The 21,452-nt window shown below is 39.6% G+C and overlaps 1 protein-coding gene across 1 annotated transcript in view; it reads left to right on the top strand.

The window, feature by feature from the left end:
• Positions 1 to 2,569: 2,569 nt before the first annotated feature.
• CRACR2A (calcium release activated channel regulator 2A) overlaps positions 2,570 to 21,452 on the top strand; it is a 52,017-nt gene continuing 33,134 nt past the window's right edge. Inside the window, exons 1-5 of the mRNA XM_031505338.2 lie at positions 2,570 to 2,679; positions 12,383 to 12,621; positions 16,933 to 17,044; positions 19,404 to 19,572; positions 21,079 to 21,225. Of these exons, the coding sequence (XP_031361198.2) occupies positions 12,454 to 12,621; positions 16,933 to 17,044; positions 19,404 to 19,572; positions 21,079 to 21,225 (596 nt within the window). The 5' untranslated portion in view covers positions 2,570 to 2,679; positions 12,383 to 12,453. The remainder of the gene's footprint in view (positions 2,680 to 12,382; positions 12,622 to 16,932; positions 17,045 to 19,403; positions 19,573 to 21,078; positions 21,226 to 21,452) is intronic.

The raw sequence follows: 21,452 nt of genomic DNA, 5'->3' as shown, positions 1-21,452 counted from the left end.
GCATCCCAGCAGTACGATGGCTTTGCAGACTGAAATAAACACACATCACCCTGAATAAACTGTGAAATTCAGCCTGTTTTATTTAAAGAGTGGTGGTTTTATTTTTATATTGCACTTGGCATTTCCTGATTTAAAAGCTGCAAGCTGTCTTCTGCCTACCACATGTTTCTGTTTGTAGTTCTGGCATTTGTATAACCCAGTGGTAGAAACTGTCATCCAGTTTCTAACTCACTGTACATTAAACATAGCAGTCAGGAGGATCCTAGCTCCAGACAATATGTTTTGCACACCAGTATTTTTCAAAATCTCCTGCTTTTAGTCCTTGAAGAAAATCAAGTGGTATTATGTGGAGATTTCATAGAGGACAATTTTTAGACCCATATAAATGGGTTTTATTCTTTCAAGTATTCCATTTAGCACTGTAATTTGTGTTGAAGTGCAATATGTTTTAAGGAGTAGATTCATGCCTGTGCACATTTATTCTTGGGTTATTTTTTCTCTTTGCAGTTAGAGTCACAGTCTCTGACATCACAGTATATGAGTTTACTGCTTTTCAATCCACTTACTTCAGGAGAGAGATATGGTAATGAATTTGATTCTGGCTGTTCATGAAGAACAAATTGTTGCTGCTCGAGACCTTTAGGGTCTTTGGCTCTACCAGTTAGGGAATGGAATGCATATGAAGGTATATGATCAAAACTGCAGAAAGAAATCACAGCAGTACATGAATGCAACACAATCTGTAACTTTTTGCTATGAGAGAGAATAAAAAGAGAGCGATAGACTATGTATAGCTGGCTTTCTAAGTCTATACTCCAAAGTATTCACAGATCTATATAAGAACAGCATTAGCTGCCCAAACAAGACCTAGAAAATTTCATTGACCAGCTCTTCTATTATTGCTTAGTAGGCCCCACAATTTTCTTAGAGAAACTAAAAAGTCTAAATGGCCTCTTGTTGAATGGTAATGAAGAAAATGGAATGACTGGTTGCAACAAGACACCTAAGCAGTCTTCAATTTTAGGATATATTCCCTGGAGTCTTAACCCATGAAAGTTTCCACTAAGCCTGCAAATGCTATTTCAGTGAGCTTTTCTCCCCATGCATGCCACAAATTCTCTGTTGTTCTGAAACTTTCTATATGCTTTCTTCACAAGCTTTTGAATTATGTCTTAGTACTTTGTGCTTCATTTCTCTGAAAAGTCTTGTAAGATTGTCCACACATTTAAAAGAAAGGTAATTCTGTATTTTACCCGCTATTTTACTCGCTTAGTGAAAGGTTAAATAGAAAAGTTAGGCTGAGTCAAATCATCGTGTGCAGAGTATTATAGTATTTAGTAGGCTAATGATTTCATGATAAGTACTTGTGTGCCTGTTTTCACCCACAGTACATACAAGGCAGCTGCTGTGGTAAGCAAATTTCAAATACTTACCTATTTTACAGAGCATGGATGTGAGCAGTAACTGTCAAGTAGCACTTTACTGCATGCTAAATCCACACTCAAGCTTGCCTTGTTTGAGCCTACAGTCAATCATTGTAGTGAGTGAAATAATACTTCCTTTTGCAGAAGCTATCCTAGTTAAAAGCACATAATCAACCTGATGTTCAATAACTGTATTAAATGATTGTTGTAGTGCTTTGTAAGTAGTTTTATCAGGCTTATGTATGTGTCTGTATTTGGCAGACTACCTGCTGGTCTTCCTCATGCTCCCCCTTGTAGCTGCAAGATTTGCAGTTTACCAGGGCTCTGTGATTGTAGCTTATTTTAGGGAGATAAGCCTGAAGGGTTTCAGGCTGTTCAGGAAAGTTGGATTGGGAAGGCAAGTAGGAGGGCTTCTACACTGTGAAAAGGAGTGCCTTGGGTCTGTGAAGCTTTGCCTTGAGACAGTTGTTGAACCCGAGGACAGTGTGGATAAGGACATGACAACAGATAGTGCAGTTGATGTCACAGACGTGTATGCAACCAAATCGTCTGATAAGAAGAGGGAAGTGAAGCCTTCCTTGGCCATTGTGCCCGAGAAGCTCTTCTGCAGTTGGGAGACCTTACAGTGATGGGAATTATGTTGAAGTTTCTTCTCTTCTTTTGGGACTACTTGGAAAATCTGATTGCAGAAGTGGGTGTTTTTCAAAATTTACTTTGGGCTAAGTGAAATCTTTGAATCAAATGTGAACCAAGTCTGTCTCCCGCTGCCACCTTCTGCAAATAGAACTTGAAGAGTTTGAGATGACAATGTGGGGAGATCCTAGTAGGTCCATCTGGACTGATCACCGCCTTAGGACCTTGCTGTGGATGAGTGTTCTGTTGTCTTCCCAAACCTGCTCAGGTTTCCCGTACCCTCACCCCGGAAAACTATCACGCACGCAGTCCTGGCTGCAAGGGAGCCCAGGGAAGGCTCACCCTCACCCTCCTCGCCTTCCCCGGGCTCTGATCTCGCCGAGGGCGAGTCGCTCCCGCTCACGGCGAGGTGAGACCGGGCGGGGCAACCGGGCTCCGGCTGCAGGTGGAGAGAGGCCAGGCCGGGCCGGCCGTCCCGCCCCTGGGGCACAGCCCGCCTCGCCCGATTGTGTCACCCGTGCTCAAAACAAAGTGAGGAAAGTGGTTTCAGCCTTTCCGCGGTCTCGCTTCCAGCCCGGGCTGCGCCGGCCGGGCCAGCCCGAGGGGCCGGCGCCTGCGGCAGGTGAGTCGGGCAGGGACGGCGAGCTCCGTGCCCGGCCGGAGCGCTCTCCCGGCGGGGAGGCACCGGCGGCCGTCCCTGCGGAGAGCCCCGGTGTCCTTTGCCGTGCCCTGCGGAGAGCCCCGGTGTCCCCAGCCAGCCCCGCTCTGTCGCAAGCCGCGCTTCCTGCGCGGGGCCCGGCGGGCTCCGGCAGCCGGCACGGAGCGCGCTCGGTCCCCGAGGGGAGCGGCAGGGGCGGGGGGCTGCCCTTGGCTCTCCCTGCACTCGTTGCCAGGCTGGAAGGCGGCGGGAAGGTGGCTGGAAGCGGCCCCAGCCGGCCGGTGCAGCCCCCGCAGCGCGGCTGCGGCGCGAACGCCCTCACGGCGATGGAGCGCGCTCCGCCGCGGGCCGGGGCTCCGTGGGGAGCGACACTCGGAGCCGGGGCTGGCGTGGGCAGCCAGCCCCGCCGTGGGGAGCGACACTCGGAGCCGGGGCTGGCGTGGGCAGCCCGCCCCGCCGTGGGGAGCGACACTCGGAGCCGGGGCTGGCGTGGGCAGCCCGCCCCGCCGTGGGGAGCGACACTCGGAGCCGGGGCTGGCCAGCCCCGCCGTGGGGAGCGACACTCGGAGCCGGGGCTGGCGTGGGCAGCCAGCCCCGCCGTGGGGAGCGACACTCGGAGCCGGGGCTGGCGTGGGCAGCCAGCCCCGCCGTGGGGAGCGACACTCGGAGCCGGGGCTGCGGCTCCGGACTCCTCCCACGCGCGGAATGTTTCCGAAGGGGTGCCCAGCGGTGCCGGCGGCGGGCGGTGGTTGTGCGGCGCTCCCGCCGTGCCTCGTGTAGCTTCGTGCCGATGCTGTCAGAGAGAATCCCTGGATGGCCTGGCCGCCTCAGGAGCTGCCCCGCTGGTTTTCGCTTCCCTGCAGATACAGATGATTGAGTTTCTGGCTGGTGGCTGCCTTCATGCTCACCGAATGCTTGTTGAAGAAGGCAGTGCTGTTCCTGGTGGTTGTAGAAATGATTCCTGTGTCCCCCTGCAATAGTTTGGTGTCACTCTTACTCTGCTGTAGCACTTATATGGTCTCTGATTTCATTTTCTGTCTTGATACTGAAGGCTTATGATGACTGTAAATGACAGTTATGAAAGAAACGTGCTGCTACCAGGATAATAGATTGATTTCTTAATATACACCAGGAGAACAGATTATTACTGCATGTAGTGAAACGTGGGTAGTGTCACAATCGGGAGAATGGTAAAATCCCTCTGGAACACGTTGGCTAATTTAATGCACTGTTCTGTTTCCTTAGTTGCAACTTTGTGGTTTTCAACAGTAGTTTTCAGCTTAGTTTCACTTTTCTTTTTAGAATAAGTGAATTATTCCGATGCATGGGTAAAAATTTATTGATTTTCTCTGGGTTGTTCTAAGAACTCTGGTCCCTGTGTGTGAGCTTCAGTAATTGCACAGATCAAAAGGGAACCATTACACCCAAAAGTACAAGAGTAAAAATTAAATGTTGGTCTTCTCTAAACTGGATTCTCATTTTTCATGAAATTGAGAAAAGAAATCAAAAGTCAGAGTGTGAACTACAAAAAGGAAGATACATTTCTGTGAATGGATTAAGTAGCAAACGAGATTTAGGGCAGTAATACTTTACAGTTTCATGGTCTGCCAGCTCTCAGAGACTTAAGCTCACTGCTGCTGAAAAGAATGAGGTGTGTTTGGGTTCTTGTGAACTGTCTCTGCCCTCACCACCACTCTTTCCTCTTATCTTGTGGCGGACTAGAAGATAACAGTAAAACAAGTACCAGAAATAAACGCACTAAAGAGCACCACTCTACAAGCTTTGCTTGTGGTTTCTTCAAACCACAGGATGAGTGTGCTGCTTCTAACAGGTCTCTCTTTTCTCCCATTTCTGTTCATTGACAAATGATATGCCATAATGATTTTTAGGTGGTTAAATGGAGGAGTAAAGAATAGTGGTCTTCCCCAATTCAATCTCTACCATTTGCTAATTTGGAGTCTAAATATATATGGGAACATATATATAGTCCCAACATCTGAGTTTGGAGTAACACATCTATTTTATTTTTTAAATTTTAATTCTCATGTTGAGAAATATGCTGAGAAATATTTATCATGTTGAGAAATAGCATATAGGATTTAATTTCTCATGTTGAAAAATGCAGATGTAGTCAGTTCAAGTTAAACCTGATGTAAAAACATAACTGATTCCACTGTTCATGACCTAATTAATGCAGAAACAACAGGGTGTCTGCGTCTGAAACTGAGTTTAAAGATTTTGGACTTATCTTATTCTTCACAGAGGGGGTGTCAAGGAAAGTGAAGGATCTTTCTGGGGAACTTGCATTAACTGAAGAGCAGCACAACCGAAGTCAGGGATCCTGCACAATTGTGAAGATAACTTTCTGAGTAATTGGATCACAGAGGAAGGGGAAGTTGTATGTCTGTTCAAAAGCAGTAGTGAATTAAAATCCAATTTAGCATCTGTAATGATGCATTTTTAATTGTTTGCGTACTGAGACTTTTTCTGTAGAACTGAACAGGATGAAGTACACCAAGCCTCCTAATCAAACATAGATAAGTGGATTTGTTTATATGTGTTTCCAAGGCCTTGGAAGGGAGCTGAGCAGAGCAGATAGCATGAAGGTTATTTTGTTCTGCATGTAGGTAAATATGACTCTTTTAGTATCACATTTTACCATTACTGTTTTACAGTGGAAAACCAGTGGACGAGAAAACTAAATATTCTTGTGCCTCACTGACATGCTTTTGCCCCATAAAACCTGTCCACTGACTCAAGAGAAGGTATTTTCCAAGGGCAAGTTTTTGGTTTTAGAAATTCTGTAAGTTTTGAAGACAATAATTCATGCCAACCCGGCTGCAAACCGAGTGCCAAATAACTAAGGAAACACTTGAGATATGTCTCTCTGCCTTCTAGTGGAATCTGCATTGACTTGGGTCCTCTAAGGTCCATGGCAGTGTAGATTGAAATTTTATACTAACTTTTTTTTCCATGAAAAATGATTCTTATTTGAAGAGCATATTTAACTTGCATCTCAAAATTCTTTGGCTTAGGTTAAAGATATAACATTCCTTGCAAAACTAGAAATGGAGAGTGTATTTTAGACTTCAAGCCAAATTGTTGTTGGTTTTCAGGCAGATAAAAGGTTTTGATTTTTTTCAGAAGTTAAATTTTAGCAAGGGCTTTTAGAGGAGGAAGAATATTTCAAGGCTTTTTTTGTGAAAATGGTGTACTTTAAAGATGTTCTTGTCAACCTGATTTCACCAGCTGAATGTAGCTCCATTTAGCAGTGAGTCATTAGGAAAACCTGAAAGATAAGACAATTAAAAGGGGTTATACTATTTAACTTAAACTTTTTCCAGATCTTTGCACTTCAGGGGAAGGGGTTATCAGTGCAAATAATTTGTCTACAAATAGAACAGCTCATGTGAATTGGCAATATCTCCTGCCAGAACGTCATGTTACACCACTTACTAATATAATGCTGTTATCAATATAGTTAATTGCATTTAATTTCAGTACTTGGAACAATGCAGCACAATAAATTGTTCTTAGAGGCTTTTTCCAGCATAAATGATTCTGTGATTCTTTGCAGTCAGATGGACTCAGCCCAGTTTTGACTTTACTATGTTTAGAAAGTGTTGCATATGTTGTAAGATGCTCCTTAACAATAGTTTTTACATCCCTGAATTAACAAATGATGTTTTAGAAATAAGTTAAAACAATGGTAGGATAGTTCTACATAGTTCTGGAATCGGTTTTAATGCAAGTTCTGTGAGTGCTAGTGTCTGTACAGTTTACATGCAGACATTTATAAAACCTCATGCTGCAGCCATAAATGTTAGCCAGAGTTTTAGCCCAAAATAGGTAACTGGCCGAGCTGTATTTGTATGCAGTAACAATTTATTGGTAATTTAGAGAGATAAAGACAGTGAGGTGAGGAAAACACCCACTCAGATACTCATGCACACATGTACCACCATGCTGCTCAGGTATTGCATAGGTCAGCAATTTCTGAAGACACAAAGTTTTGCAGCCAGCAGCCAGGTGAGGAGAAGAGTTCTTCTTGGAACCAGTTTTCTTGAAATATGGTGGAAAGAGCAGAAGGAGGGAGAGGAGACTCTGCCTGCAGAGACTACAGGCAGGGTGCTCTCAGTTCTGATGATCTTGTGATTATTCTGCAACAGTGATTTCCATGGTGATGGCTACCCCTAAATTCAGTGTCCTTCCATAAGAAGTTTGCATTTCCAGGCAGCTCTTAGCTTTTGACTTCTTAAATACATTAAAAAGGAAGCATCCAAAGCAATGAAGCAAGATGAAAAGATGTATTTCTGTTAAAATCATTATCTAGAGTAGCTTTACTTCTCAAGGATCCTAGCAGCACTTAGCAGGTCGATTTTAATTTAATCCTGCCTTTTCAGTATGGACCCCTAAGAACTGCTTAGATTTAGGCAATGAACATCCTGTTAGTTGTTTTTCATTAGTGTTTCATTTGGAAGAGCAGGATGGTAAATAAATGAATATGCCTGCTTACCCTTGGCATCTGAATTTTAATACACTGATAGTTTTATTTACTACTTGTACAGAAGCCAGCAAGAAGCCAGCCAGGAGATCTTTTGTATTCCTTTCCCTCTGGGGAAGCTGGCCTTTGGGAGGAGAAAATTTCTTACAAGCCCAGTGAAAACTAGTTACTTGAATGCAAATGTTAAAAATAAAAGTTTAATGAAGATATGTTAACCAGTCAGAGTTGGAATTCTGCATCATAGTGCACAGAATTGATGTGGTTTGTTTATTTCCCCAATGTGTGTATTAGTGGATTAATCTAGGGACAAATGCCCAGTGGGGAGTGAGTGGTCTCTGTCCAAAGTTTTTGGCTGTCTGGTTTGGAGTCTGTAATCACTTCAAGCATATTTTCTGGTTTCCTTTTGTTTCACAGTTTATATTGTTGATACACTGCTTCAGATATATAATCTGCATTTTTATCCTTCTTGTTTAGATTTAAGGTTTGTTTGTTTTGGTTTTTTTCTTCCTTAACAAGTAATCTTCTGAAAAGGAGAAATTTCATTTATATGACTCTGGTTTAACACACAGTATCTTCTCCCAAGTCGTTTCCTTCTTGACTTCTGCTGAGCTCCCTTACCTTGAAATAAATTGTAAGTAATTTTTAATGCCTTGTGATATAAATGAAACTTTAAGCTTGCAGATAACAAAGTAGGTGATCCTAATGGTTCCCTTAATCTTTAAAAGCTAATCAGGTCTGGCTGGAGAGTTTCTGTTGAGACTGAATCTAAACAGTCTGCCAAGACTGATTCTAAACAGAGTTTAGTTCTCCCACACAAATCTACTTACACAAAAGGAATTTCTACGTAACTTAGTTTTTCCTTTTACAGGCCAGTGGATGTAGGATTCTTGTCTCTGCCTTTGCTACTCCCCTGAAATTATTTTCATGACACATTCCTTTCAGACTATGTTCTTGTGGTCCTTCACAGGAACTCCAGCCTGCCTCAGATCTCTCCCTCCAGAGTTAAACTCCTCACACCCACTCATGGTGTACAATCTCCTAAGATGAAGAGTCATGAGAGATTGTGTATATCATGAGAGAAGTGAATTCAGGCTGTGTGGAAGAGGCTTTGATGATGATACATTTCGTCATAAGATTTTCTAACTTGCACATTTTTACTTGAAAAGCCAAAGCTGGAGGAATCAATGTCCCCTTCCTTTTTTTCATCCACTTGTGTCTAGGTGTCCATATGGTTAGGCCAAGTTTTATAATGCTTCCATGAGAGCTTAAAGGTTAATTGTCTTAGTTATAATTGAGAAAAACTAGATATTTTCTTGAGCACGCAACTTTGTATCTCTGCTAGTTGTTTTAAGTGTGGGACCTGAATTTTTAGTTGGATGGTCATAAAATCTTTTTTAAATGGCTAGAAGTAACACTCAAGTTCACTGATCTAGTAGTAGTTCTCAGGAGTAATCTCCTCTGCCATTATTTGCAGATCTGTTTGCTCTGTTCTTCCATGATGACAGAACCACACTGCCTTTGCAGCCACCGGTTCAGTGCTCCACCTTCTTTGTCATTGGGTGGGTTTTCATGTCTAGCTTGTCTGACATGTTTGCTTCTTGTGGATTGTGTTATATGCATAAGGGAGCATTTTTCTTCAATCCTGTACTAGAAAACTTCTATGTACTTGAGCTTGGTTATTGTGTTCTCTTTGGTCTTAGCAATCCCATTCCTCTGTCTGTAGGTCCTGCATTTTTTTGATTCTTCCTTGATGGACTACTTGGGCTTAATTAAATTAAATGACCTATAACTTCCCAGTTGAAATGGAAGGGATTCTACAACAATATTCAGTGTCTAACTGGATGAATACTTGTTCAAAAGCAGGGCAGAGCAGTTGGGAACAGAATAACTTCCTTGTGTTGATGCATTTTAGCTTTAGGAGCTTTTCAGCACAATGCTGAATAACTAACTCTGATAACTAACTCTGACATGAAGTTATTTCTGAAGAGGTCCCCGTTCATGTGTCAGGCATGCTACACTGCAGCTGTGGGTTATTTTAACAAAGATCATTTGGTTGTAGAAAATAAATATTCCTTGTAGAAAAAGTATGCAGTCTATTTCTTATTTTGTAGTATTTGTAAGATGTGTTCTCTCTAATAACAGTGTTTTGGATAAATCCAAAGTGACCTTGGTATTAAATAAGCTTATGATATTTTTCAGCTGATGATGTGTTTTGAAGTGTGCTGCAGAAAATTTGTACCTGTAGACACATACTAAGAAAAATATTTAACTGAAACCTAAAGCCAGAAGAGATATGAAGGCAGGCAAAACAGCTGTCTAGGTTTTTAACTATCACAGTTAGGGAGAATGGGGCTGTCACACATCATGACTTGTGAAATCTATGGCTGAACACTGCTCTGTACTTCTAGAGTTTGGTGATTTGCAGTTGACCTGGTTGGAAATGATGAAAATGCCTTTTGGAATATTAACAGTGACCTGCCTTTTGCAGACCTGTCCAAAATTTACCTCTTGATTAATGGACAGAAACCTCATGAATCGCACATCCTTGTTTAGTATTTGGAGCTATGCTTGTTTGCATCAGATCATTATATGACCTATTTTGCATAGTGAAATGTGTTTGTAGCTAAAAGAATGGAAATCAAAGGTCTTAATAGAATTGATTTTGTAAGCTGTTCATTTTCTAAGGGAGATGGATAAGTGAATTGAACTACCTATGTTATTTGAAACTGGCTTTGAGGTAATTACTGAATGCTGATTCAGTAATGTGGGACAAATTGCAGTTTTAATCTTTCATGTTATTACCAGCATTTGCAACATATCAGGGCACTGTAGGAATTATAATGAATTCTATCAGCTTTATAAGCTGCCATAAGGATTAAGAATTTTTGCAGATGCTCTAATTTAATTTTCTGCTGTATTGAAGACACTCACTGTGTAGCAAGTTTTTATGATGTTTATAAAAGGTGGGGCAACTTATAAGAAGGTGAGGCTCTCATGATGCATGTATTTTCATTTTGTGGTAAGGAAATATTTAGAAAGCATGGTGATGTTTGCTGAATTGTACTGTTTGCTAACTGCAAACAACTTTATCAAAGTGTTTTTTTGTACCTTTTGTTCCACCATTTTTAATCTGTTTTTGTATTTCTGTTCTTTCACTAGCAATGTGTTACTTATTCCTTGCATAGTTTTTCTTTTATCCTAAGGAAGTCTAATGGAATGTGCAGAGGCAGGCACTAACAGCACTTATTATCTTGGTTAGCTTGGCCTGCTCCTGAAGTTGTGGCCTTCTGTGAAATGATTGAAATAAAAAATTTAAAAAAATACTGAAAACCATTTTGATTCTGGGTCAGATCTTGCCAAAAGTTAATGAGTTAAGCTGTGCTTGACTCATTGATTTTTGGTATTTTTAAGTTAGCATCATTGATAAGTGGGAACTGATGGTCTGGTTTGTTACCTCATACACTGGTGTCAGCCAGGAGTGAGCTGTATTGATGTAATGAAGGTTCAGGTGTGTAAAAGCAGTATTAAGGGAGAATTTTATCCAGATTATTACACCTGTGTAGTTTGACTGTGGCTTTCCATCTCACCCACTTTTGGGTGCCTATATACAGTGAGAGCAAAGATTCATCTGGCTCATATACTGTTTTTAAGACTGTTGTTGGAAACATCATGGAAGGATTTAAGAAACAGGGCAGTTACGGAGCAGTCTTTTTGTGTATCTTCCCAGCTACTGAATGTTGGTCAGATTTTCTGAGCTAGAAATTTTCCTCATAAGAGATTACAGCTGTTCAGGCAGCTGTAATAGGCAAACCCCCCTTGTCATGCGTGACCAGAATTCCCTGTGACAGCATTTTCTAGCCTTCTTAATTATCCAGGGCTGCTGGCATGGTTGCTCTGGCAGGCTTTGGTGCCTCTTGTGGTATAGAGTGTGGCTTACCCCAGCGGAGGTCTTGGAGTTTATAAGGCACCCCTGACACCTGTACATTAAATTTCAAGCAAGACTCATTATGAGGACTTTCCTAAGGTGGCATGGTACTGAGTGGTTTAGACGTCTCTTGGCCTCTCTGAGAGTGTTTTTTATTCTCCTGCTTATAACACTGTTTAGGAAGATTCTGACATTTTTGGCCATGTAGCCAAAGTTATTTCAGTTCTGGAAAGTATTTGAACAAGAGTCCTGGGGTGATTTGTGTGATAAAAGAGAGGAGTGGGGGAGGGAGGGAGAGGAAAATTACCTATGTTTGCAGATTTTTTCACATGGTTTCAGAGGGGCTGAATGATTTGCTCACCAAAACCTTAGTTTGGTTTCAGGTCATTGGCCTACTTGCAGTAAATTTACACTTATGTGCAATGTGGGAAGTCCAGATGCCTGGCCCATGGCTATCAAAGAAATCACTTTGTCATGGGAAGCTGTGTGAGTTCTGTGAAGATGAACACATCTTAGAAGATGCTGTGTTCCAAGAGTGCCAGGTTTGAAATTAAGCATAGAGTAAAAAAGGCTGAGTTGCTCTATGTGGTCAGAGCCTTTTCACCTTAAGAAGCTGCATAGACAAGCCTAAGGTCTTGTTTCCTCATATTCTACCTTCACATCCATGCAGTGCTGAAGTATTTGCTCTGAAGACAACATAAGTTTTGTATTTAAACAAATTTCATTGGCCTTTGTGGAGCTGTTCCAGATTGTGCCAGTCATACTGGATCAAAATCAGAATATTATATTAGTCAAACATCTTGAAAAATTATTTGGTTAAGCATCTTCAGACAATTTTTGTCTACTTTAGGTGGACCTGCTTAGATAAGAAGTACAAATTCAAAACAAATATTTGAAGTCAAGTTGTAGTGACTTTAAGTTGCTCTTGCCTTTACCTGTATTTCTTATGTTTTCTTGTTCATGTTGATTGATTGTCCGTATTTCTTGTCAAACTGGCTGATTTTACTTTGAGATTCCATTTCAAAGCTAGTTTTGTCTTCTTTCCTCAGACTCCTTCCTTGTTCATCATCCCATTTGCAATGTCTTTAGTGCAGCCCATCAAGGGTAAGCGTTTTCAAAAAGCTTTTTCTTCTTTTAAGTTTTGGTGCCTAATTAAAGAGATGGTTGCTAAGAGATTGTGGAAAGCATCATTAAGAGGGTCTGATTTGCTTTTTTCCTTACTTTTTTTCTGTGCACAGGTTTCAGATCAGAATTTATGGGTAAATGGGATAGCAGTATACCAGGATACTCCTGAGCTGAGATTATAACCATGGACAGAATAAAAGGAGACTACACCAGTCCTGTGCGACCAGGAGATGCAGAGAGGAGGAGCACAGGAGAACAAGACCCAGAACTAACTGTGCTGGGAAAAGCACAGGAGTTCTTTCAGATTTGTGATCTGGAAGGCAAAGGCTTTGTCACTCGTCAGGACATGCAGGTAAAACAAAATTGGTTATGTGAAAGGCACAATGAGAGAAGCTCCTGAAGACCTTAATGAGTTGAGACTGATTATTTTAGAGTTAAAAATGTTAACACCCTTCTCATAACTTTAAAGAGATAGGTGGTATTTAAAATAATATCTTTGAAGTCTTACATAATGCTTGCATTTTTTTCTCACAGACAAAGCAACAAAAGAGTGGAAAATCAAAGTAAATTAAGTTTAAAAAACGCCCCAGGAATTCAATTCTATTCTTGTTGAAAACATTGAAACAGCATTAAATTCATTACTTTGTGATTTGCCACAGTGTCAGGAGTGTATTCAGTCTGCCAATTTTATGATTTTTTTCAGCAAAGTTGTGTAAATTAAGTCTTTCACCATGACTTCACTGTCAAACAATGGTGAACTCTCATCTGGATCACATATATATGAAGGAAGTACAGAGGAACAGTATTTTTAGCATTATTCAGTGTTGGCAGCAATCTTAGGAAATTGTGCTTAATTTGTTTGAGGGCCCCAAATCTGATTTGCTGAATATGCTGATGAGAAAAAGCAAGTATATATAACAAAAGCTTTTGAAAATGTGATTGTGGCACATTACAGAAGTGATAAGATGATTTGAGCCAGTATGTGGCAGAGAAAAGGAATGTACTCATGCTTGATATGCAGAGCATAATTTGTGTTAATCCATTTCTACTTCAGTACTTATTGATGAAACAGAATTGGGGAGCAGGAAAAAAGCAAATTCATCATGATCTACTGCATCTAATAGAAAATTTAAAACTTCCCCTATCCTCAGAAACAAAGATGTCTGTATGTATGAAAACAAAGTTGAAACAATTTTAACTACCTATTCTGGAAAAGCAAAGCCCTCCTAAGTAAACTGTTCAGTTTACTAGTCTCAAGAGCTTTCTTCACAGTTGTGTGTCGCTGTGTTTTCTGATGACCTCTGTAAATTATGCAAAGTTGAAAAAAGGGAGGAATGCGGATGCTTGCTCTGCTGTAGAATTTGCCAGTCTACATTATCTCACTGAAGTAACTGAATTCAAAAAACCAACGATATTGCCAGTGTACTTTTTGGTAAATCCAAAGCCACAGAGAGTTTAATGGCTTACAATTTTACAGTCATTAAAAAAATTTAATGGTATAGGTTTTTACCAAATGGAAAACCCATTTATTTATGTTATGTATGTGTATATAAAAAGTTCTAATACCTGTTTTTGCAAGGAATGTAAAATTATTTGTTTCTGTTTGATTCTACATTTATGCTTAGAGTACTGCTAAATTTATACTTCAGGTTCTAAAACAGATGTTGCAAAAGATGCAGTAGAAATAGTGTTGCAAAGAACAAATAAAATTCTATTTCATTCTTCTATTTCATCATGAGTGTTTGTTTACTATATCTGAAAACTTCATCTCTGTATGTAAGTGTATATAAGTTGTTTAATACAGAAATAAAGGTGTTCAGGACATTTGATATGGTTTCTTTATACTTGATTTTATTTCCTGCATTTTTCATGATGTTTTCTCCCTATAAGGAAAACAAAATTCAGTGAAATAAATCAGGTTTTTCCTTAAAAGGTACTAACTAACAAGGTATTGATCACTTTTGCATTGTGCGGTATTTGGTAGGTCTGTACTGCTTATCATTCCTAAAGCTTTGCTTCAAATATAGGATGCTAATGCTAAGCTTTTTAATCCTTAGGCATGGGATACAAGGCATGATTTCAACAGAGAGTGCTAAGTATCTGCAATTTAATTAATCTTGATGGAACAAATCTTGCAGTGTTTTCTCTTGTATCTATAACTGTAACTACACTAAAGATTTACTCCTCCTTGATTATATCATGTTGTTTATTGTGAGAGGATGTTAATAGCTGGAGATTTTTAAAATTTTTTATTCAGTTTCCGAACACCAAATTTACCCAACTTTCAAACCAGCAGAAGGTTTTCTGAAATGGCAAGAAAGACAGTTCTACCTTAGACTTGAAACCACAGTTTCATCTCTTGGTCCTTGAGGTTATAATGAATAATGAGAATTAGTGCTGTAAAGTGTTTTGTTCTAATGTGGGAGGATTGGGTTCAGATCTTGCTCTTAGCTATTTGACCGCTGTCCTTGTATTTAGCTGAGTAAAAGCTTGGTATTTTGAGAGAATTAAGCACAGATATCATGAGACCACAGACCACTTTTGGTGGCAGTGCAGACACCTTCTTTTGAAGCTCCAGTGGTATCTCTGAATATGTTTTATTTTGTTTTATTTTAAAAATTTTAGGAGCCTCATGTTGAAAGGGCCTGTGTATTTTTACAGTAAGCTTGAAATGAGGAAATAAACAAAAACACATCTATGAGACCAATAACATTCTGCTTTCCTAGCCACAAACCACCTTAATTTTTTATTAAGAAGAAACCCAAGAGGTTGGGAAAACACTGACTTAATCTTAGTAAGTGTGTCCCAGCTCATAAAGGTCTGCAGATTATCTGGAGGGAATTTTAAGGAGCAAAATGTTCATACATTCCTTAGAATCTCCTATTTTCATACCTCCCCCACACAAGAAAACACAAGTAATTGTGGTGTTTTTTACTGTAAATTTAGTGTAATTCTCACCAGAATTTGGACACTGCATTAGGTCACTGCAGCTGAGGTTGGAGAAGCCCATATTTGTCAGGTTTGCAGCAAGACCCTCAGGCCATTGCACTGGAATGGCAGCTGGGTCTGGGTTTTTGGGACAGTCAAATTGGGTGCTCCTTCAGCAGGTCCCAAGGTGGTAAGAGTACAGTTTCTGTTTTTCTGAACGTAAAAAGAGTAAATTGTTTGAAGCACTTTCTCCGTCATCAGTGCAGTGTTGGCTGTAAGAATTTTACAGAAGCAGCTGATTTTAAAAGTTTCCCTTTAGATCTTAGAGATTGAAATCCAAACTTTGGGGAGATGGGTGTGTTTAAGTAAGAAACTGAAGAGAGGTATATCACTGATAAGTAATTTAAACTGAGTATACATCAAGTTTCCCTAGGTTTTATTTTTGGAAGCAGGCAGCAATACACAACTAATCCTGCTCAAAAATCTGTTAGTGACTATTCCAGATAGTTCTGTGCTGTAGGATCTCTGTTGCTTTCATTTCTCAGGACCACCTTGGAATTCCTTTTACCACTCTTCCATTTAACCCATACAGTTCATAAAGCATACCCTAAACCCTTTGCGACAACCAAGGAACTCCTGGTTATTGCACTCGGCCAATTCTTACCTTGCCTGTATGGCTTAGAATATTGGATAGTGATTTCTGCTGTTTTGCATTGCAGGAGAAACTATTTTTGGCCATAAATCCCTCCCCAACAGTGGAACAGATCACGACTTTTAATCTAATGAACTTTATCAACCTACTAGCTTGCAGTTTTAATAGGTTGTATATATAACAGGAGTTTGGGGGGGGGATTAAAATGTTAATTAATAAAGCAGAGGAATGAGCCAGTGTGCATTTATATTGCTTCTTAAGCTGAGGAAAGGTGTTAATTTTCCTAGTGCTGTCTCCCAGTGGAAATACTGGTTATTGGGGTTGTTTGCCACTCCAGTTTCCTTCTGTTTCTGGGAATCTGTCTACACTGTTAAAAGAATTAGAGTAAAACCATTAGAGTCAGTTTTACAGAATTCTTCTGTTTTATGCCTGTCTTTAGATCATCAGGAAAAAATATGTGATATCTGTGGAGCTGGTTTTTTGCAGCTGTGTCTTTTTTGGTGTGAGCATGCTGCATTTCAGAAGTAGAGAGTAATGAACTCCATTGCACTCATTGTGGGAGCAACAGGTTTGGTCCTTAGACCATGAGGCTTTCTTAGCTTTGTTTTATTTATTTATTTATTTATGTACACTTTTTGAATCAGCTTGAATTAGGACAGTATATTCTCTATACTGCAGTCATCTAGAGAGTCTCTTGATTGACTTTATGACGTGGAAGGAACTAGTTGTATAATTCTGCTGCCAAGTTTGTCCAGTAGCCTGATAACCAGGGTTTTTCACCAAGATAATCAAGCCATTTCACCAGGAGGCTGAGACTCCACCTCAAGTTCTTCCCCTTCCCTGTGTGATTGGAATTTGTGGCACCAGGCAGTTGTTCTCCTGGCTTTGTCAAAACAGATTCATAAAGACAAATAAAGGAGTTATTAAAGCAAATGTCCCTCACTTGGTCTGGTTTTGCTCTGTAATTGGGTTTTCACTCAGGGAAGCAAAGGACCTATCCTGCTGTAGTATGGATGTTTTATAGAACCCAGTCTTCTTATCCTGTAGTAATGGATAAAGTTGCTGCGTGTTTTGTCATTACAGAGACTACATCCTGAGTTACCTCTTAGCCTGGAAGAACTTGAAAAAGTTTTTGTTACATTAGATGCTGATGGCAACGGTTCACTTACCCCAAAGGAGTTCATCACAGGATTCAGTGAGTTTTGGAAAGCATGTCCCCTCTTCTGAGCTTTATTCATGTTCTGTACTCTCCACATCAGTCGAGAACTTTGTCTTAACAGGACACTTAATATTGCATACAGGGAGCCAGACTGTTCCCTGAATGTAGAAGATACATGTAGCAGAGGAAGAAGTGGTCAAATTATGTGAATAAATAGACAAAGGGCTATTTAAATAAATAGACAAAGGGTCTTTCTCTTCTGTGTAAAATTGCATGCCTTGACACAATATGAAAAAAGGATGTAATTATCTGAATCACACCTGTTTTAAGCTGTTGAATAAATCTATGTACAATTTATTGAAGGTTTCCCTTGGGCAAGGGGGGTGGGGAGTCTTCTGTGTTATTTCGTATCAGGTAACAGGACATGGAAGATAATTAAAATTATCTCTAATCTTAATGTTAGACAATGCTAGGAATATATTAATGCCACTGTCCTTCGAGCTGTGGGAATGCTTTCTACAATTAATTAATTCTTCAAGTGGTGCTAATTTATTTCAAAACAAACCAGGATGAGGCACTTACTACTTTTGTAAGATAGGATCTGATAAGTTCTCTGTAACAGCTGTTTTTCAACAGCACTCTTACTGTCATATTCTCTGTGTTTGTCACAGGGTGGTTTTCTCCCCACATATGACATTCCAGATAAGATGACAATGTTAGTTAAACTGTGCTTGGTTGTTTACACAGAATCAATTTTGTATTTAAACCTTAGTCAGAAGAGCTAAAATTAAGCATTTTCTCTAGAAAACTGAATCTCATCTAGGTGTGAATTGTAACTGCAAATCTCAATTTAGTTACTATCTACAGCTCCCAAACAGGACCTTCATTTTTGTTTTCATCAGTAATTTGAAACCCTAATCCTTTCATGTCCCAGTGTTCTCATGTCCACTTGAATTTCTTTTTCTAGATAAAACCCCTTTAGAGGTTTTTCTCCCAAAATTGCCCTCAACCAGGACACCCACCTCTCCCATTGTAGAGGTAGATCAAGTATCTTCACAGGGTATGCTCTAATCTGAAAGTTGACATTATTAAAAAATGAAATAATATATACTTTTCATGAGTTAAATTAAGATTCCTTTCATAAGCAGTCCCTGCATAACCAAAACTCTTTCTTAAGGGAGATTGTATTTGGCTGCCATCTCAAGCAGTTCCAGATCCTGGGGATTCCTCCTGCTCAGGTGCTGGAGCCCTGTCCTGAGGCCCAGATGGATGTGGCCACTGCTTTCGTCTTTGCAGGTTCAGCTGGTAGTAAAGTTAAACATGTACCCCAAAGACACCCACACAGGCACACAAAGGACATGGGCCACATCATGTAAAAGATAAGGACAGACAGTATGAAGCATGATACTTTTTAACCTGCTACACAGCATTGACAGATACTTTCCAGGCCAGGTAGTCCTACATTTGGCTAGGTGATGATGTGGCATTCCTGGTAGAAGCAGAAGCTGTGGTGGATAAAATCTGCTTGGGAAGGTGGTGTCTGGATAAAGCTCATGCCGCACCAATTACTATGGGAAAGTTCTAAATGGTGGCAAATCTGAAATTAACTGTAACCCCTCATTGCAACATACTCCGTTCTGTTGCCAATATGCTCTGTTGGGTCCAATGAGAAAAAACGCAAGATGGAGTTAATAAAAATATAAAACCACACCAGTGTTTCTGTTTTCTTGGATCTATAGTAATTTCTATACTGAAACTTAGAATATAACAAAAAAATCCTCTGAATAAAATCACAATATGCCCCACCCCCCAAAAATTTTTGACATGTGAATGTTCAAATAAAATAGATGTCACATTTGGAATTTGATGGAATGTATCTGGTCTGTGGCAAATGAGCATATAGGTATTGATTATTCTTGTGGCAGTTTCACTTCTGCATCCTCACCATACAACTATTGTTAATAAAATGTAGCTTTCTGTATGCAATTTATATTGGAATTGAATGTGTATCTTTGATCATGCTCTAAAAATAATGTTAAATTTTATTTAGTGTACATTTTATCAGTACTGATATTTTAGATTCCTAATCTGTTTAAACCTATCAAGAAAGAAACGCACAATATTTATGAAGAGTTGTTACTGGAATTTATATCCTTTTATGTTTTTGCTTAGAGATATGATTTTTAAAATTGTTTCTGAATTTTGATGTGGATGATTTACTGAAGGTTAGACATTAAAATGGGCACAAAGCCCACGATAGAACTCGGGGATCCTTTTGGCATGCCCCATCCTTTTGTTTATTTACCATAAAATTTGAGGTTTAGTATGTTTAGTATGACATTGCTTCTTATAGGAATTTCTGAAAATGCTAATGTGTGTAATTTCTAATTCTTAGGCCAATTTCTTTTGGAGCAGATTGCTTTGAAAAATGATACGGTGCAACTATCAGAAGGTGAAACAGCCTGCCCCGTTAGATATGAAGAGACCATGACTGGTGATGAGGATGAAGAATTACAGTTCTCAAATCTCATGGATCGGCTTGGAGCTGCAAAGGTTTTGGATGAGTGAGTTCTCACAGCAATAGTCATCAGTTGTATGACCTTTTATGATTCACCTCTGGGTTTGATTTTAATGGAATCCAAGATGAATAGTGAGAACAAAAGCTGCTCAAAACTACAGAGATTCTTGAAAAACCTAATTTTCTAAGTATCTGTCATGATATAATGCCCTTTGACCAAAATTTTCAAGAACAAAACTGTTGTACTCCAGACACATGAAATGTGTTTTTCTGCCATGTGATCTGAACATAGAAAATTACAAGCATGTAATCCACAGATGTCACTGATTTTCAGTCAATGCATGTTGACTGCTGTTTTTGGCAAGGGCTACATTTAGAGTGCACCTTAAGTAAGGAACATTTCTCCACTTTTTCTGCTTTTTCTCATCTTTATGCCTAATTGCATATTGTGATTGCTGTGGTAATGCTACTTCTTCCAAGGCCAGGATGGATCACTCTGAAACATGGAGCATAAAACCTGCTCAAAGAGCTTTTTGTGTGCTGGCCTCACATTCATTGGTCAATCACAATGAATACTGTAGGACAAAAAAAAGGCAAAAATGGGAGAGAATCTGGGCAAGTGGTACAAATATTTAAGAAATACTGCAGTGATTCTTACTATGGAACAAAAGTGCTCATCTGTCTTTCTCTCCCCCTGACCACCTGTTCCAGGAAACAGTTCATTGTCAGCCATCCTGAAAGTCTTTTCATTATGAAGAGATATTTATCACTCACCTTTTCTCTCCTTACCCTCATTTTGTCCTTTAAAATACAGCACTCTTTCCTGACTAGGTTCAGGATTGCAATGCTCATGGAAGAGAGTGAGTCAGGAAGAAAAAAAGTGGTTCAGGAGAATATTGGCAAAGTATTAGAAACCCATTATCATTTACAGTAGAGCTGTCAGTGTCTGCTGAACAGATTTGGAAACACATCATTATCTTGGTAAATCTTCAAATCAAAATTTCAAGATGTTTTGTTCTGCTTCTTGTAGCAGAATCACCGTGGAAGAAAATTGTATCAAAAATGAAAGAATGTGGTACAAATGCAATTTGTTAACATATGTGTATTACTTAGGAGTCTGAATCTCATTCATTTCTTATGAGGGAGGGATTTTCATGAGTTTTCCACTGCCCTCTCCCCTCTAGATCTGTGGGAACTTCTTCTATTAGAAGTGATGGCAGGGCATAGTGTATCTCGTCTGTCTCCTTTCTTACCTATTTCTGTTTAGGTGGAGTGTCTGGCAAGGCACCCACTGAACAAGCAGTTCCTGTACTATTCTGCAGTCAGGAATGGCCAGATGTTACAATACATTTTTTAAAAAATAAATTCAATCTCCATCATTTCCCACCCCCTCATCCTTTTCAAATCTTGCACAGTTTATGTTGTTTTTAATAAGTTTTGTGTTCTGACTAATGTTGCCCTGAAGCCTCCATCCACTAAGGGTGCTAAGGACATTTACTGCAGCCTGGAAAATGTTCTCTCTTAATGAATCCTTTATGATATTTTCTTTCAGTGAGACTGATGTGAAGCAACTTTGGTTGCAGCTAAGAAAAGAAGAACCTCATTTACTTTCCAGTTTTGAAGAGTTCCTGGTCAGAATTTTTTCACAGCTCCAAGAAGCAGATAATGAGAAGAATGAGTTGGAATGTGCTCTAAAAAAGTTAGTACTTCTCTTTGTTAGACTGATTGTGTAGTTTTACAACTATTTCACCTGCTACTTGAACTTCTGAAGGACAAGACTTCACATAATTTCCTATAATGAAAATTTTTATCAGACATTAAGACTACTGGTAGAACAATTCATATGGCAGAACTGAATTAAATTAGCTTTTATTTTTTGGTTATGATTTTATTGACTGAAATTCTTTTGCAGATATCTGTTATTGC

Source organism: Lonchura striata, chromosome 2 (genome assembly GCF_046129695.1).
Source record: "Lonchura striata isolate bLonStr1 chromosome 2, bLonStr1.mat, whole genome shotgun sequence".
NCBI classification, from domain to species: Eukaryota; Metazoa; Chordata; class Aves; order Passeriformes; family Estrildidae; genus Lonchura; species Lonchura striata.
The sequence above is the reverse complement of the archived record's forward strand: the minus strand, read 5'-3'. Positions and strand labels throughout refer to the sequence as shown.